The 19,665-nt window shown below is 33.0% G+C and overlaps 2 protein-coding genes across 4 annotated transcripts; one reads left to right on the top strand and one right to left on the bottom strand.

Annotated features, from left to right (window-relative positions):
• Positions 1-9,102: 9,102 nt before the first annotated feature.
• Positions 9,103-11,014, top strand: LOC142552760 (protein CYSTEINE-RICH TRANSMEMBRANE MODULE 9-like). Its single transcript, XM_075662564.1, has 3 exons — positions 9,103-9,387; positions 9,842-10,004; positions 10,764-11,014. The coding sequence occupies exons 1-3, from the start codon at positions 9,363-9,365 to the stop codon at positions 10,807-10,809; spliced, it is 234 nt and encodes a 77-aa protein (XP_075518679.1). The 5' UTR covers positions 9,103-9,362; the 3' UTR covers positions 10,810-11,014.
• A 422-nt stretch (positions 11,015-11,436) lies between these two features.
• Positions 11,437-19,441, bottom strand: LOC142552759 (uncharacterized). Of its 3 annotated transcripts, XM_075662563.1 has the most exons (7): positions 19,292-19,441; positions 16,433-16,556; positions 13,034-16,294; positions 12,661-12,903; positions 12,390-12,548; positions 11,678-11,936; positions 11,437-11,541 (listed from the first exon to the last, which is right to left on the bottom strand). In XM_075662563.1, the coding sequence occupies exons 2-6, from the start codon at positions 16,517-16,519 to the stop codon at positions 11,691-11,693; spliced, it is 3,996 nt and encodes a 1,331-aa protein (XP_075518678.1). In that variant the 5' UTR covers positions 16,520-16,556; positions 19,292-19,441; the 3' UTR covers positions 11,437-11,541; positions 11,678-11,690. The 3 variants fall into 3 exon arrangements, with proteins under 3 accessions (XP_075518678.1, XP_075518675.1, XP_075518677.1); XM_075662560.1 differs by having other exon boundaries at positions 11,437-11,936; XM_075662562.1 differs by having other exon boundaries at positions 11,437-11,936; positions 16,433-16,547; positions 19,291-19,418.
• Positions 19,442-19,665: the final 224 nt, after the last annotated feature.

The following is a 19,665-nucleotide window of genomic DNA, read 5'->3' as shown; positions in this document are numbered from 1 at the left end:
GACCGTCTCAAACAAGTTATTGTCATATAATATAATATGTTACATAATTAAAAAATTAACATTTGACACAAATTGATTTTGCGTTTTTTAAAATAGTTTGGCTCGACTATCGGTAAGCAGTATATATCATATAATTGTTACTAATTTTCTCACAACAATAGTAAAATTTACACAAATATGCTAAATAAATTTAAAAAATATGTATGTTAATGCACTATTTACTACTTATTTTTTGTGTACTTAGTTAAAATATTATGTTATGATATATTAGGTATAATATATATGTTGATACATCAAATTATTAGGAATGATTTTTTTTAAAATTTCACCCTAAAATTTATCAGTTGTTTTACTAAAAAATAGTAGAGAGGCAGTCGCCTATGCGGTTTTTTATTTTTTTACATAAATATGTACTTTTTTTGTTATATCTATATTTCTCAAATAATTATTCATATTGAATTCAAACTAAATATCAATGATATACATAAATATGTAATTTTTTTGTTATCTCTATATTTCTCCAATAATTATTCTATATTGAATTCAAACTAAAAATCAATGATTTTATTCTTAAAACTATCGCAATTCGTGTATCAAATCCCTTTCCCCTCATTTTCAGCGATTTTCACTAATTTTGACATATATGGACGAGTTTTTGACTTTATGTTTCAAATTTCATGCATTTTGATTATATTCTAACTGTTATGAAAAAGTAAAAATTTATGGTAAAAAGTAAAAATCTCAAACTCTCAAAATTTACCAAACTACACACTTTATAATATTTTTCTCTCTACTCAATTGTGATTTTCTTCACAAATGAGAGATCTATTTATAGGAAACCTTTACAAATAACCCAAAAATAAAATACATCATTACCTACATCATCACACACTAATTTTCAATATTTACAACTCTTATTTTCAACATTCAAATATTCAACATTCAAATATTCAATACACACATTTTAAATATATTTTTCAACACTTCCCCTTGTGATGATGATCATAATGATTGTCTTCATTACGTGTTTTTATACTGACTCGTTAAAAACCTTACTAGGAAAAACCCAGTGGGATAAAAACCATAGCAAGGGAAAAAGAGTGCAGTCACGTAAACTCCCCCTCATGTTGACACGAACAATTCTTCACAAATTTCGTAGATTGCGCATCCCAATATTATATATATGCTTTCTGAATATTGACGTAGGAAGCGCCTTTGTGAAGAGATCTGATGAATTTTCAATTGATTGAATGTGACGAACATCAATACATTTATTCTTCTCAAGCTCCTTGGTGAATGCGAAGAACTTAGGAGGAATATGTTTAGTTCTGTCGCTTTTTATGTATCCTTCTTTCATTTGAGCAACAGGCTTCATATAGTATCACAGGCTTCTCGTCGAATGATAATCCGCATGAGATTTGGATATGTTGGGTCATTGATTTTAACCACACACATTCTCGACTTGCTTCATGTAGTGCAATAATCTCGGCATGATTTGATGAAATTGTTACGAGCGTTTGTTTCTGTGAACGCCAAGAAATTGCAGTGCCTCCACGAGTAAAAACATATCCAGTTTGGGAACGTGCCTTGTGTGGATCAGATAAGTATCCAGCATCGGCATAACCAATTATACTTGGATTAGCATCTTTTGAATACAAAAGTCCCAAGTCTGTCGTTCCTCGTAGATAACGGAATATATGTTTAATTCCGTTCCAGTGTCTCTTTGTTGGATATGTGCTAAATCTTGCCAACAAATTTACGGCAAAAGATATATCAGGCCTTGTACAATTTGTAAGATACATAAGGGCACCGATAGCACTTAGATATGGTACTTCTGGACCAAGAATATCTTCATCTTCTTCACATGGTCGGAATGGATCCTTTTCTATGTTTAATGATCTAACAACCATTGGAGTACTTAAAGGATTTGATTTATCCATATTAAAACGTTTAAGGATCTTTTCTGTATAATTTGTCTGGCGAACAAACATTCCACATTCTTTTTGTTCAATTTGTAAACCCAGACAATACTTGGTTTTTCCAAGATCCTTCATTTCAAATTCTTCCTTCAAGTATGACACAACTTCTTGAATTTTCTTATTCGTTCCAATGATGTTTAAATCATCAACATATACAGCAATAATTACGCATCCGGATGTTGTTTTCTTAATGAAAACACAAGGGCATATTGAATTATTTACATATCCCTTTTTCATCAAGTGATCACTTAGTCGATTATACCACATTCGACCAGATTGCTTTAACCCATATAATGATCTTTGTAATTTCACAGAATAACATTCTCTGAGTTTTGAACTTTGTGCTTCAGGCATCTTAAATCCTTCAGGGATTTTCATATATATATTACTATCAAGTGATCCATATAAGTAAGCTGTAACAACATCCATAAGACGCATTTCTAAATTTTCAGATACCGCCAAGCTAATCAAATACCGAAACGTAATTGCATCCATCACGGGAGAATACGTTTCTTCATAATCAATTCCAGGCCTTTGAGAAAAACCTTGTGCAACAAGTCGAGCTTTATATCTCACTATTTCATCTTTCTCATTTCGCTTTCGAATAAAAACCCATTTATATCCAACAGGTTTTACACCTTCAGGTGTAAGGACTATAGGTCCAAAAATATTACGTTTATTTAGCGAATCCAATTCAACCTGGATGGCTTCTTTTCATTTTATCCAATCCTGCCGATTTTTACATTCACCAAAAGATTTTGGTTCATGATCTTCATTATCATTTATGATGTCGATTGCCACATTATAAGAAAATATATCATCAATTTCTTCCATATCTTTTCGGTTCCATATTTTTCCAGTATTAATGTAATTGATAGAGATTTCATGATTCTCGTCAGTTTGTGGTTCTGACAGAATATTTTCATCATCATGTGTTTCTTCAGGAACACCATTCTCTATTTTGTGATCATCATGTGTTTCTTCAGGAACATCATTCTTTATTTTGTGAACATCGTGTTTCTCTATAAATTTTCTTTTTCGAGGATTTTTATCCTTGGAACCAACTGGCCTTCCACGCTTCAGGCGTTTAATGACATCATGAGTATCTTCAATTTGTTTCTTTGGAATTTCAATTCGAGCAGGGGCATTTGCACCATGTATATATGATTTAGTTACCCCTTTTGTGTCAGCAAATGCATCTGGTATTTGATTGGCTATTCTTTGCAAGTGTACAATTTGTTGTACATCTTTTTCACATTGTTTTGTTCTTGGATCCAGATGTAACAATGATGATACATGCCATGTAATTTTCTTTTCGGTATGTTTCTGTTCTCCCCCTCACATTGGGAAGATTTCCTCATTAAAATGACAATCAGCAAAACGTGCTGTGAACACGTCGTCTGTCTGAGGTTCAAGATATCGAATGATTGATAGACTATCATAACCGATATAAATTCCAACCTTTCTTTGAGGTCCCATTTTCTTTCGTTGCGGTGGTGCAATAGGCACATACACCATACATCCAAAAATTCTCAGATGAGAAATGTCTGGTTCTTTATCAAATGGAAGCTGCAATGGGGAGTATTTATGATATGCACTTGGTCTGATGCGAATTAAGGAAGCAGCGTGTAAAATTGCATGTCCCCATATAGAAATAGGGAGCTTTGTTTTCATAATCATTGGTCTAGCAATCATTTGCAGACGTTTAATCAATGATTCAGCCAATCCATTCTGTGTATGTACATGAGCAACATGATGCTCAACAATGATTCCCATAGACATACAATAATCATCGAAAGTTTGGGAAGTAAATTCACCAGCATTATCAAGTCTAATTTTCTTGATTGTATAATCGGGAAATTGATTCCTCAATTTTATTATTTGAGCAAGTAATATTGCAAATGCAACATTTCGATTTGACAATAAACATACATGTGACCATCTGCTGGAGTCATCAATCAATACCATAAAGTATCTGAATGGTCCACATGGTGGATGGATTGGTCCACAAATATCACCCTGAATACGTTCAAGAAACATTGGTGATTCAGTTTGGATTTTGGCTGGTGATGGTCTTATAATAAGTTTTCCAAGAGAACATGCTTTACATTGAAACTTATTATTCTGAAAGATCTTCTGGTCTTTCAGCGGATGACCATGTGTATTTTCTATAATTCTTCGCATCATTATTGAACCAGGATGTCCCAATCGATCATGCCAATTGGTTAATATTGAAGAATTATCAACTACCATGTTTGATTCAATCAGACTTATATGTGTATAATGCAATCCAGTAGGGAGCATTGGTAGTTTTTCAATCACATATTTCTTTCCTGATTTATATGTGATAAGACACATATATTTCTTATTCCCTTCATTCATTGTTTGAGTATCATACCCATGGGAATATATATCATTAAAACTCAATAAATTTTTTTTCGATTGTGGTGAATATAAAGCATCATTGATCAAAAATTTTGTACCATTAGGTAACAAAAATTGTGCTTTACCACATCCTTTAATCAAGCCTACAGGACCTGATATTGTATTCACCGTTGTTTTTGTTGGTTTTAGTTCCAAGAAATATCTTTTATCTCGGAGGATAGTGTGCGTTGTACCACTATCGGGTATGCAAACTTCAGCTTTGCTCATAGCATTTTCCATTTTTTGAACTTCAAAAAATATGCAATGAAATAAAATTACTGGCAATATATATTTAAATATAACACATATCATAATTATACAATAAAACATTATATGGATACATGAAAAATAAATTATTGTACATTTATATTCTACCACTATATTGTTCATTTTCAGAGAAATCATTGAGAAAATCTGCAGCATCAATATTGTTCATTTCTATCCCACCAACATATTGATCATTTCCAGAGAAATCATTCATAAAATCACCAGCATCAAAATGAGTTGAATCACTCAAATGGTCACTGCGTTCAGTGAAGTTGGTCTCCTTTTCTTTCCCCTTTAATGATTCTTTATAAAGTTTACAAAAGTGTTCAGGGGCTCGACAAATTTTGGACCAATGTCCTGGAGTACCACATCTGAAACAAGAACTTTCATATCTTTTTGAGTGATTCTCATTAACACTTGTATTCTCATGATGCCTTTTCTGTGGATGGTTTGGGACGCTCTTTTGAGATGAATTATAAAAATAATTATCTCTATTGTTTTCAAAACCACGGCCTCGACCACGACCACGGCCAATTCCACGTCCACGACCTCGACCTCGACCAAAACCTTGTCTTTGAATTTGATTTTGATTTCCAGGTTTAAATTCATTTTTACTTACAGCATTTACTTCTGGAAATGCTGTTGATCCAGTGGGTCGGGACTGATGATTTCTCATTAATAGCTCGTTGTTTTTTTCCGCCACAAGAAGACAGGCGATGAGTTCAGAATATCTCGCAAATCCACGTACTCTATATAGTTGCTGTAGAGTAATATTTGATGCATGAAACGTGGAAAATGTTTTTTCAAGCATTTCTGATTCTGTGACCTCATGTCCACAAAATTTTAGCTGCGAGATTATTTGATACATCGCTGAATTATAACCGCTGACTTTCTTAAAATCTTGGAATCTTAACATATTCCATTCATCACGGGCGGTCGGAAGTATAACTTCCCTTATATGTTCAAATCTTTCTTTCAATCTTTTCCACAAAGCCATGAGATCTTTTTCAATTAAATATTCTCATTTCAATCCCTCGTCGAGATGTCGACGCAAAAATATAATGGCTTTTGCCTTTTCTTGTGATGTCGATATGCCATTTTCTTTTATTGTCTCACTTAGACCCAATGACTCAAGATGCATTTCTATATCGAGAGTCCATGACATATAATTTTTTCCCGTGATGTCGAGCGCAACAAATTCGAGCTTTGTCAAATTTGACATGGTGGTACTAAAAAAAATTACGATGCATTTTATTAGTTAATGAATATTGCAATATAAAGTAATGGATAAACAACAAGTACAAGCATTTGTAAAAATAAAGAAAACACACGAGGAGGATATTCTCCGATAAATAAAAGACTCTTGAGTATGATAACCAAAATAATTAAAAATAACCTTGAGAAAGCCATCTTCTTTTTTCTTCGAAAATTTAGTGAAGAATAATTTTTAGAGAAGAAGAGAAAGTTGGAGTGATTGAATGTGTTTATGAGATCATATTTATAGGGCAAAAACTAGCCGTTTTGTTACCGTTTATGACCGTTGGTGTATAAAAAAATAAATGTATGTATTTGTATAATTTTATGGTAATAATATGGTGTATATAATATTAGACATATTTAAATAATTATGTATATCATATCATATTATTATAATGATGTGTCGTAAGATATTTTATTTAAAAATCTTATAGGCTTTTATACTTGTCGTATCCCTTACCGGGAGTGTGGGATGTCGTCTTAACATACTCCCAGGATTTATAACAAGTTTTTGAAAAATTTATTTTTATTATTAATAATAACATTATATTATATATTAAATATATACACAATAAATAAATAACAGTAAAATAAATATTATTACTTTTGTTACCTTTTTCTTCTGTTTGGAGTTTGGAAAAGGATGGAGGACTTTTAGAGCTTCGTGCTGATAACGTGTTATGAAAAAGTAAAAATTTATGGTAAAAAGTAAAAATCTCAAACTCTCAAAATTTACCAAACTACACACTTTATAATATTTTTCTCTCTACTCAATTGTGATTTTCTTCACAAATGAGAGATCTATTTATAGGAAATCTTTACAAATAATCCAAAAATAAAATACATCATTACCTACATCATCACACACTAATTTTCAATATTTACAACTCTTATTTTCAACATTCAAATATTCAATACACACATTTTAAATATATTTTTCAACACTAACATGTGTTTTTTGTTATTATTGCGTATCTGGTGGCCGGTTTTCAATTTTAGCCGATGCTTGGTCAATTTTACATGTATATTTTGTGTGTATATATATTATATTTAATTTATTTCTTATATATTATTTATGGAATTATGTGCATCTTTATATATTGTGTAATTAAATGTTAAATGTATTGGAAATGTGCATGTTATATATACATATATACAGGCAACTAGCTGGCTGTGTATTATATATATATATTATATATTTATTATATATATATAATTGTTTGTATATTTCATATAATATATGTAAATTATTAAATGCATGCAACTAACGAGTGATTTTATTGAATTTAATTATAAATTAAAAAAATTATTATATTTTTATTAATGTATTTTTGAAGTATTTCTATTAAAATATAAATTAATTATTTTAACTTATTTTGTAAAAAACTATTTATTTTAAAGACAAAATTTATTAAACCGTCGTGAGGATTTTAATTCAAATCATTGCCAAACCGATCACAGTTTTCCGTCAACCAGTTTGGCAATAGTTTGTTTCAGAATATCGTCGATATTTCTACCATAAACACCGTCACTATGTCAATGACGACGAGATTTTATAAAATCGTTATACAGAAAACTATCGCTAAATCCGTTGTTTGGTTGTGGTGTGAGACATAACTATTACTATTTTTTGCTAATCAAGTTGACTTAATTGCAGAAATATGAGAAAAAAAAGATATGATTAAGTATTTTAAAACAGAGAAGTTTTATGTACGACATTATTTTAGACCAACAAAAAACTTTACTGATATAAATAAAATATAATCGAGATAAAAATCGTAGTTCTTTCCTTGAAACATAATATGATGCATAAGTTCACAGAGAATATTTTCGAAGTATGTAGTAATTGCATCACATATTCGAAACTCGGTGAACCAACACGTTTCTATGGCAATTTTTATAGTTTTTATGTGTTTGGATTAGGTACAAAAATTCATATTTTATATATATATATTTCACAAAATTGACCATTTATAGAATTTGTGTTATAAAAAATCAAAATAACAAAAAAATATAGAATTTGTGTTATAAAAAATCAAAATAACAAAAAAATATAGAAATGAGCTAACCTCGATATCAGGTAATGAGATATCATTAAAAAAGAGTTAAGAGCTAAAAAGGAAAAAGCGAAAACACCACGAAAGAATAAATTCATGCGTGCAAGGAATATCAGTTTAATATATTAAGAGTAGGTCTTTTGTGAGACGGTCTCACGAATTTTTATCTGTGAGATAGGTCGACTATACTGATATTCATAATAAAAAATAATACTCTTAGGCACCGTTTGTCTCGAGTACTTCTCAGTACTAATATAAATAGTCCTATCTTACCACTTGTTCTGTACAATTATTATTTATCTCGATCAATTATATTATTAATCATTTATCTCACATCAATCAAATTCGTACTTATTTATCTCACATCAATCAAATCAATAATATAAAAATACGATATTACTCTTAATAAATAATATTATTAATATTCTATTAATATTTTCAACAAAGACAAAATGGTAATATCATATTATCTCAAATTTAATCAAACAAATCAATCAAATCAAACTTTATATTAACTATCATTTTCTATTTATTTTATTATTACAAAGTACTACTTATCCATGTACTATATATCTCATACCATGAACCAAACGGTACCCTAGCATAAAAAGTATTGTTTTTTCATGGATAATCCAAATAAGAGATCCGTCTCACATAATATAATTTGTGAGCGTAATAAAATTGACCAATCCGACGTCATTATCCATACATATATACATAAAATAAACATGTCCCTCTATTTGTGTAGGGTGAGGTTCCCTTGTAAATCCAAATAAAACAAATGAAGAAACCACACTCTAAATAATGATGGAAATGCCGTTTGGCTGTATTAATCTATTTCTTGGAATACTTGCGTGGTTTAATTATCACTAGTTATAATTTTTGATATAATAAATCTTGTTAGGTGATTAATGTAAATCACGCTTATTTTATGAATTATGGATTTATTAAAAAATTAGACAACAAAAATTACTTCAAAAGTAATTATAATATGCTCGTTTTTTTAACTTGAGAAGTTGGATATCGAACGGAAGATCTCATCTTAAATTTGAGATATTAATTCGAATTTCTTCTCAAATATGAGATATTGATAGACAGACGAGCTACGTACACATTTTTCCAATGGTTTCATGTGTCGATATGAGATTGAAGTTTCCCTCGTCTCTTCATTCACGCGGTTTCAGCCGCCCAATTCAGATTCCCTGTCTCAGCAAGTAACCTCTTTAACAACTCCACCATGCTCGAAGATCTATATATACACCTATACATGCGCAGATATTCTCCATAATTTCTTCGTTTTTACTCGTAATTGATCTCCGTGCGGATCTTAATTCTTGTTCCTGATGCTTATTTTTTTATAAAAAAACAATCCATCAATATGAGCAGCCACAACGAGCCTCAAGGTATGTTTCTTACTTTTCTCTGTGAATTTATATATGCAGCTGGTTTTTTGATTTCGCAACCGTTGGTATTTATGTTTGCTGGTTAATACTGTGGATCTAGTGAGAGGTGGAGGATAATCGACGATCAGTTGACTGTAGATGATAATTCTGTTGTAAATGTTTATTTGATTTGATTGATTGGATTTGAGCACAGTTGGATGTGATATGGATTGCTACCCCCCCCTGTCCACAATTTGTGGATCCAAAAATATAGATTATGAAATTAATGATTTCGTTGGATTAATCGATTCTATGATTTTTCTCTATTTCAAAACTATAGTCAACAAATTCTAGAAAATAATTTTGGAAATCAGAGTTGATCGTAAAATTATTTGACTTCCTCTCTCTGCTACTGAGTGCCTGGTTTACGTTCTTGTTTCTTCTGAGTGCATTATAGAGCGCATTGATTTTTCAGTTGCATATCCGCCACCGGCAACTGCGTACCCCGCGGAAGCTCAGGGTGGGTTCATGGCTCCACCACCACCGGCCGGCTACCCGACGAAAGATGGCCGTGAGGGGCAGATTCAGGCACCACCGGCCACCACCAAGTCTAGAGGCGATGGTTTCTGGAAGGGATGGTCAGTTCTCTACATTTGTGTTTAATGATAATGAGAAACTATTACCATCAAGAATTTTGTGGATTCAGTTGCTTGATTAAAAATCTCGCCTCCCAGTTAAAAAGGAAATGGTTCCATGTTTTCATAAATATAATATCAATAACACGTGATTTGAGTTGTAGAATAATTTATCAGTTTGTGATTTGAGTATAGTTGATTCAGAATATTTTCTTGAACTAAAACTTTTGTATAAAATCTGAATCTCCATCAAACTGATGCGAAGACTGACTCAGGCTTCTTTTCCTCAAAACTCGCAATCCTTTCTTCCCCCTCAAATGTTGGTTTTACTCATAATTGTTAATTGATGTCGAAATGTTTGTGTGTAATGGTGTATGTAATGGTGTATTTAATTTTTTTGATTGGTTAGGCATTTAACATATTTTAGAGAATAGAGTTTATATTTTAAGAAAAAACGATGCACAAAAGTTAAATTTGTTTCATTTGAAAAAATCAGGTTCCCGGTTCTTCGTCCCTCTTGTAAAAGCTTTAGTTAACTTCACGAATAAGTAGAGCAAGGCAAAAGCTTCATAACAAGACTCCTAATCCCTTGCAGTCCATATTCTATATTAAACTTTATTTTGGTATCAATTTATCTAATGTTAGAAACAAGTGACGTTTAGAACGAAAGATTTGAATCCACTAGGTCTTGACATTGCAACCGTTTTCAATGTTCGAATTAATACATGATTTGGTAACGAAATGTTCCTGTGTTTTCTGCAGTTGCGCTGCCTTATGCTGCTGCTGTGTATTGGATGCTTGTTTCTAAGTTTTTACATGGAGGCTTGTGTTCGAATATGTTTTAAGTTTCTATGTATATCTTGTGGGCCTATTTTATTTTATTTTGTTTTATTTTGTGCGTGAAGTTTACTCGTGTATCTGCACTGTTGCTCTTCCCATGTATTGAATTCTTCGTAATTGTAGCATTACGACAGTTTTATTGCGCTAAAACTATTGGTTTTGGGCTTGTGGCATCACCTGATTTGCTTTCCTCCTACAAATCATCTTCTTTTAGAAGAAATTTATCGTTTAGAATTTAGAAATTTATCAACATCTGCAAAGTTAAACTGAAAAGTAATGATGAATTTAACGAAGGAGAATTGTACATGTTCCGAACCAAGAACATAATATAGGGTGGCGATGTGAAGTGGAAGGACGATTTTGAACATTTCAGGAGAGTGAAACTTATATTATTCAAAAAAATTGCACTTGGAAGAAAAAATTTCTTTCTTTTGGAGCTTAACTACCCCCACTGGCAGAGGGAGGATAAACTCAATCCTAAATCTGCTTTCTGGAAAAATAATATATCAAATTTGAAGTTTGTATTAGAGTCCAGCCTTTGCTAGAAAATGCGAGCTTGATGAGAAATATAATGGTCATTCTTCAAGAGACAACATAACAAGTACAAACTTGATTACATCAAGAATAATAGTGAACATTCTTCCTTGTTCCTTTTTCCATGCTATAAAACTACAGGTCAGGTTTCAAATCAAAACCAATCCTGACCTAATCAAAAGATCAAACCTCAAACAAAATCAAACGTACAAATAAAGCTTCCCCCTGCGCTTTTGTACAAAATAAATAACAAACTAACCCAAGTGGCAAAAAATCAATAAAAATGGAAGCCAAATCCAAACCTCAATTCCAAAGCTAATACTTCTTCCCAAGAATAACGCCAACAATAACTGAAATTAGAGCCACACCTAAAATGAATTTAGGTGTCATGCCTGGTGATGTCTCTGCGGTTTGAATCTGTGTGTCGGAGGAAGATGTTTGGGCTGGACGTGCCTCCAATTTTTTCTTACTCTTTCGTTTGGGGGGAATGTTGGTGAAGGAATCAATATCCCGAGATCTTATTGTCTCATCCTTGGTTTCAACGGAAATATTTTCAACTTCCTGTATTATACAATGAAATTTGTAATGCTTATATTAAGTATTTGGCTACTTTGAGACAATTCTTGTTGTTAAATGTAGTGCAAAGCTATGAAATGAAACTAGGAGAACAAGAGGGCTTAGCCAATTACTCAATCGGGTCTTGAGTCAAACTCGAGCTACTCTAGTACATATTAGTTAGAGCAGAGGTGTAAATGAGCTAAAGGAGAAACTCGATTAAACTCGACCCACTTGAGCACATATAAATTCAAGCTTGGGTGGTCAACTGGAGCACAAGTTTTATATCTTTTATTTTGCTTTTATGATGCTACATGAATATGCCCCGAGCTCATAGTTTGAGTAGTTGATACACATGCAAGAAGCTTGTCGAGCTCGAGCTTGCAATTGATAGTTAAATTGGCAATATGAAAAGATGACAAATATGCATGTATAAGCCGATGAAAAGTAGAGTCTAACCTTTTCTTTAAATTTTGTGTCAGCCAGATGTAATTTATCCTCAATTTCTTTAACTTGATTTTCCAAGAGTAGGACTTTGTGTTTCCTGGCTTCAAGTTCACCCACGGAACGTTTCAAAGCATTTTCTTGTTCCAGCTCCTTCTGAGAGTTTAACTCTTTCTGTTTTCCAGAAATAGAACGAAGAATTTACTAACCAATTCAAAACAGCATATTTTCTGTATTTACAATCTACAACAATCGGTTAATCAAACTGGTAGAATAATTTTGTCACCTCTTCTTTAAATCTAGCTTTTGCATTTGCTAAGTGTTCTTCAAGTTCCTTTAGTCGATCTTGCAACTCAGATTTTTGGTTTACTTCAGTGTTGAGGATTTCCATCTTAGACTTGAGGGCATCTTCATTTAAATTGCGGTCTTTCAACTGTTCTTCAAGATTCATTATCATTGCTTCAAGATCCTTCTTGGAACCATGAAATGTTTCTGCAAGCATGTTGTTCTCTTCCATAATAGAGTGTATCTGCACAATGAAGACATTAATAAGAAAAATTTGAGTTTCACAAACACAAAAAGTCCATAACAAACAATCTCAACTCGTAAAATATGTTGTAGTCGAGAAGAGAGCTAATTTAGTCGAGAAGAGAGCTAACCTGAGATTGTAGCTTCTGACCTTCAGAAGCAAGCTGCAGTGTCAGCTCTTCTATCTCCTTTTTTGAAGCATTTAGTGCTTCACTTGTACTATCTTTCTCAGATGACACAATGGAAAAATTATTTTCTAACTCATTTAGTTTAGACTCATACGAGGCAAGCTCTAGAGTAAGCTTTGAGTTTGTGCCAACTAGAGCTTCAACATCCTTTTCAAACTGACCCGATTTTGTCTGATGTTCTTTCTCCAGACCAGTACATTTCAAGAGAGTTTGTTCCAATTCTAATTCTAGACTTTTCACCCGTGCAGATGTTTCCTTAGCCTGTTCTTCATTTTCTATCAACTGTGCTTGAAAAGCTTTTACCTTCTCAGTCAAGTCCTTGGCTTCTGAATCTCTCAGGCCAAATTTCTGAATAACTTCTTCCAATTGTGCTTCGGCTTCTAAGATACGGGCTTCAGCTGTCAACTTGAGTTCGGAGACTTTAGAATGGCGCTCTGTTAGATCAGTGATAGTGTTAGTGTGGGAAGCTAGCTGCCTGTTAGAGGCTTCCAAGTCAGAAAAAGCGGCAGTTAGCTTTTCTTCGAGATCTCGTGTTTTGCTGCTGAATTGTGCGTTAGTTTCAGACAGCAGCAAATTTTCTTCAATGTGCTTATCAACTTTACCTTCTGCTTCCAAGATCTTACTTTTGAGTTCTTCGTTGGCATTTTCAGAAGAAGCTAGTTTCTCTAAAATCTGATCCATCTCTTTTTTAGTAGTTTCACATCTTTCAGCTGCTTCGGCAAGCTGCTGTTGATAACTGATCATCTGGTCTTCAAGACTCTTTACTTTATCGATTAATGATTTTGCCTCGGAATCTCTGCTGGTGAAATTTGCAATTGCCTCCAGGAGTTTCAACTCAGAGTCCCTCGTTAGAATCTCATGAGATGATTCAAGTTCTGCACTTCTTGCAGTCTCTTTCGCCAAGACTTTAATTTGTTGCTCTAGCTGTTCTTCTGCTAACTTAAGATTCTGCACAGCTTCATTTTCCTTCATTCCAGAATCCGTGAGCTCCTTTTCGATGCTCTTCAATCTCTCTTGGGAAATATTGAGTTCCTTCCGTAAAACATCTAGTAAATTTTCTGCCTCCAATAGCTTTTCATTCGAGGTTTTTGACAGATCTTTCAAAATTCTGTTTTCTTCTGTGGTTAAATTCAAGGACTCTATCAAATCCTTTTCCTTTTCAGTGGACGCCTGCAGGGCAACCTCTAGGCTCGACACTTTTAATTGGGCCACCTCAAGCTGTGCTTCAATTTCAGATATATTATTATTACTTTTCTTGAATTCTGCTTCTACATCCAAACATTTGTTTTCTAATAAGCTTGTCATCACTTCAAGCTCCTTAATCCTACATTTCTCAGTTTCAAGAAGGAGCTCTAACTCGCTCACTTTTTTGCTTGCATCAACTGCTTTGGAATCCGATGCCTGCATTAATTGCTCTAGATCAAGGCTTCGCTGATGAATCGTATTGGCTCGTCCCTCATGCTCAGCAGATTTGTCTGTAGCGTTCTTTAGCTCCAGCTCAAGCTCCAACTTGTGTGACATTACCTTCTCCAATTCAGATTCCATTTGATCAACTTTGGCCTTGAATTCTTGTAATTGGGCATCTAATTTTTCTTGCTCCTCCTTCTCCTTACTGATTGTGGCATACAGTTCTGATATTTTGTCAGATAACTCTCTCGATTCTCTCTCAGAATCATGGCATTTCAGTTCCGTCATATTCAGCTGTTGCTCTAGCTCGATTTTTTTCTGTTCCAGTGCGATACATCGTGTTTCATATTCTGTCACCTGCAACCTTGTATCTTCAGTTGCTAAGTTCAAGGCTTTTACCATGTCTTCGAGCTCTAGGTTTTTCTGGTTCGCAGTATTAGCAGCATGACCAGACTCGGTGTGAAGCTCTTCAATGGTTTTCAGTTTCTGTTCCAGTTCTTTGCTGTTCGCCACTGCTTGGGATAAAAGAGAATCTGTTTTGCTAAAATTCTCATCTGAGTGCTGCAACTTAGCCTCAAATTCATCACACAATTCCTTCAACTGGGCACTTTTGTTGGTTAGATCAGTCACCACACCTTCCAGCATTTCTTTTTCTTTACTTGCTTTGGTTAGTTCTTCCTGCACTGTCTCCATCTTTGTTTGCTGGAGTTTCAAATTTTCTTCGATCTCTTCCTTTGACCTGACCTCTTCCTCCAATTTCAACTTTACATCTTCAAGATGGGATTCCTTCTCTGTAAGATTTTCTTTTGTTGATGACAGCAACTTTTCAAGTGATTCGTTTTCTTCCTTAGCCTTAGATTCAGAAGCCTTGGCCAGTTCCAATCCCTTTGTCAATTCATTGATAAGATCTTCCTTTGAAGCTAGTTTCTGCTCCAAATCTTGCACCAGTGATTTTGATTGCTCCAATTCACATTGGACATCTGAAAGCTTAGTAATAGTGTTCTTTAACGCCTCTTCGATTTCCTGGTTGTCGGCAATCTTTTCGTTTAAGCTTCTGTGCTCATCTTGTAAAGAAATCATACGATCTTCCACCTCTTTCGTGCTAGATTTTGCAACCTCAAGCAACCTCTCCAACTCCAAGGATTTCTGTGTCTCCGATTCAGCATGCAAACCACTTTCCTTATGCAACTCCTCGTACTTTTTGGCTTCAGTATTAGAATTTTCAAGCTCAAGCTCCAAATCATTCATCTTCTTTCTTGATTTCTGTAGCTGAAGACTGAGACCATCAAATGCTTCTTTCACACCGGTCAATGCTTCGTTCTTTTCTTCTTGAGCTTGTAATGCATCTTGCAGAGTTTTCAGCTGCTCGTTGTATCTCTTCTCTGTTTCTAATATCTGATCCTGCAGTTGTCGGTGTTCAAGTTCAAATTCTCCGTGTTTCTTTGAACTCTCCAGATGCTTCTCTTTTGTATGCAAAAGTTCATCCTTCAAGTTTGTGTTCTCGGATTCAGATTCTTTCAAAACACCTGAAATTCTCTGCAATTCATGCTCAAGATCTTTAACTTTTTCTTGTGTTTCCAACAACTCTCTACTAGCCTCAGGATTGCTGGCAGTAGAGCTACGCTCAACGACAGTTGGTTTTTCACCGGCTATGGAATTTGTCTCAGCATCATAGGGATGATCCTTTGCATCAAGAGATTCTTTCTCTATTTTTACGAATTCACCATCAAGATTTGACGTCAATTTTTCCTCTTTCTTTTCTACATTCTCCCCCTGTTTTGTGTTTTCTTCTATTATCTGAAATTAAAATTTTGTGAAAAAATTAAGAAGCGTAATTAAACAATTACAGCTTTAAAGTTTCCAAAATGAAGCAACAAAAGTTTGATTAAACTGACCATGATTTGAACTAATAGCAACCATGTTCACAAATTTTACCTTAGCAGGAATCACTCCATTGCTCTCAGCACCCTCCGCCACCTGGTCCTCCTCAGTCTCCCGCCTTATAGGTGTCTCTTCTGCCATCACTGAATGAATTGCCGCTGACCGATTTCTAAAATCCCGAAAATAATTATATGAAATTAATAGATGAATTCGAATTTGATTGCACGATGCCGTCGATATTTTGCAAAGGAAAATGGGATAAACTCATATTCTCGAATTTTAAGGACGTGAATTTAATACAAGTTCAAAAGTCGTCTTGGATGATATTCTTTTTTTATTATATATGCAATTATATTCTATCAATTTCATATTAATGGTTTAAATATATAATAAATGTTGCTAGTTGAAACGCTTAATCTCATTATTTGCGACTATTGACGTGCCTAGGGGTTTTGATAACTAGACCCCACATGCGAGATTTCAATGCTCGTCACAATCCCCTACTATTTTTGGTTGAGAGAGGAAATGCTTCAGAACATGAAATTCACCAACAGTATATTAAAAATATGCGTATACAAAATTCTCATATTGCACAATATATTTGATTGAATAGGAATCATCATATACTTTATATTATTCTCAAACAGCAAGGAACAGTGGCACACCAGATGAATCAGGACACCACTTCCGAAATAAAACAATATATATATAATAAATAGATGCATAAAACTGGGCACACGTTCATCGAATCCATGAACCTACCTACCACTACCAATTCTAATGGATTATTATATATTCCAAAGACGTGAGATAATGAGGTATGTGTAGCAGTGTAGGGTAAGTAATTGTGAACGGAAACCTGGAAATTTGAATTTGGCCACAATATTTAATTCGTATAACATTTTTTCCGCACTTAATTTGACCCCATTATTAAATATGGGAATTTTGAGATTCTGGTTCAATAAAATCTGGCAAGATTAAATCGAATGGTCACTTCTATAATAATATCTATATGGCCCACACGGTCTCAACCCTATCGATATTCACAATAAAAAATAATATTCTTAGCATAAAAAATAATATTTTTTAATGAATGACCTAAATAAGAGATCCGTCTCACAAAATACGACCCGTGAGATAGTCTCACACAAGTTTTTATCTAAATATAATAAACTTTATCTTTTTTAATTTTCATTTGTATATTTCTATGATTTTATATGTTTCAGAATTACACTCTTAATTTGTGGCGATATATTTTTTATTTAATATTTTTGTTGTGGAAACAAAATTATGCACCCACGGATCCGGTTTTCTATCTGGCAAAATTATATCGGATTGATTTATTCCATCTCATGAATCGATTAGAAAAATAGAGTGGGATTACATTTCGATGGAGTTCTCAAATCTATTTTCATTGTTAAATAACTTGAACAAAGAAAATTCAAATATATCTCTTACTTATTACACTAGAATTATATTTATCACAATACATTTCAAATGACTCTGATATTTTAAATATTTGAAATTCATTAAAACTAGTATAATTATAATACAAATAATTAGAAAGATATATGAATTTGATTTTTTTTGTTTACGTTATATTAAACAATGACTTTCCAAACGCAAAATAGTATATTCCCGTGTAATGAAATTGAACTAGAGAATAGAGATTCAGACGTCTTCGCTCGGTTGAGTGCGTAAAAAAAATAATATCTCCTTTTTATATATAAATCTATTTGCATACGTAAATTTACGAAATAACTGAAAAAGGCAAATTTTATAAAAAAAATAAAAATTTTACTATCATTTAACGAATATTTTACTATAAAAAACAATACTAAATTTTAAAAATAGACGAACGAAAAAAAATAATGTATGACTTTGTAATTTTTTTATACAAATATTGTCAAAAAAATATAAAATTATATTTGTATAATATATATATATATATATATATATAAATAATGTATGACTTCGTAATTTTTTTATACATAATTATTCTTTATCAAAGCTAGTGGAACCCACAAAAGTTTGGAAAATTCTTGTGTCGAATATTTTATAATTTCTATTTCCCAGACAAATATTTTACAATTTCAGTGGCAAAAAAAGTAAGTGAAGCGAATTAACTCACTCGAAGACAAAAAGTTGACAGGCAATGACCAGACAATGCGCGGAACAAAATATTTTGGGAATTTACGGTCTGCGGAGGCTGATGAACCCACATTTACAAGGGCAAAAATTTCAACATTTGCTAATAAGTGCACAAAAATATATTTTTCTGCCTAAAATACTATATTGTTCAGATTTGTCAAATTTTCGAAGATAATAATTTTTATTATGTATGTGCTCTTTTGGACTTTTAGATAGAGTAATTTACAGGCTGTAAAGAACAGGAAAAAAAGACAACAGTTTCTACTTTTTTTTTATACAGATTACACACTTAGATTTAGGGGTATTCTGATGCTAATTGTTATCAATAATGCTGCGACTAACCAACTAAGATTTCGAAAATCAGGCAAATAATCAGATCATAATCATCAAAAAAAGTATCAACAGGGGAAGAAATTAATAAAAATAGATAGCTCAACCAAATTCCTCCTATATGATCATCAATCAATCATCGTAAAAGTACTACTTGTTTGAATTAACAATTTTTTTTTGGAAAAAAAAATCATGTTGATGATCTTCGATCAATCCAGTTTCAGTGCCTACTTCCGACTGATTTAAGTCACAATCAGTACACAGATTATCAAAGTTCAACAAACGCAGGAAGAAATTCTAAGAGAGCAATAGATTGAAGCATAAATAGATCAGATTTGATCAAAAATACAGAGAATCTGCAGAAGCACATGAAATTGAAGAGAAACACAGAGATCAAATTTAAATACACGAATATGTAATATATAACTTGCCTGTGGAATCGGAGAAGCGTGATGAGCTGATCTTGCCTTTTCTGCTTTTGCTTTTTTTAGGAGTATCTTCTCTCTCTCTCTCTCTTTTTTATGCGAAATTGAGAGTTGGAGAGAAGAATAATGGGGAGAGAGACTGCGAATTTTTTGATTTAATAGGGAGGGGAGGGGGAGCAGGAGGAGTCGCCCTCGTCTACGCGGCGGTGTAGTGGGCTCGGGGTGGCGGGACCTTTTTGCCAATTCGAATTGTTCGGTTCAACGGCGTCAGACGCGTTGGAAAGAGTTCATATATACTAGTGAAGATGCATACCATTATTTTTAAATGATTAAATTAAATAATAATAATTAATTAATATGAAATTATTTTCAATTTAGAAA

The sequence above is a fragment of the Primulina tabacum genome, chromosome 8 (genome assembly GCF_025594145.1).
Source record: "Primulina tabacum isolate GXHZ01 chromosome 8, ASM2559414v2, whole genome shotgun sequence".
Lineage (NCBI taxonomy): Eukaryota > Viridiplantae > Streptophyta > Magnoliopsida > Lamiales > Gesneriaceae > Primulina > Primulina tabacum.
This window is presented reverse-complemented; position numbering and strand designations above follow the sequence as displayed.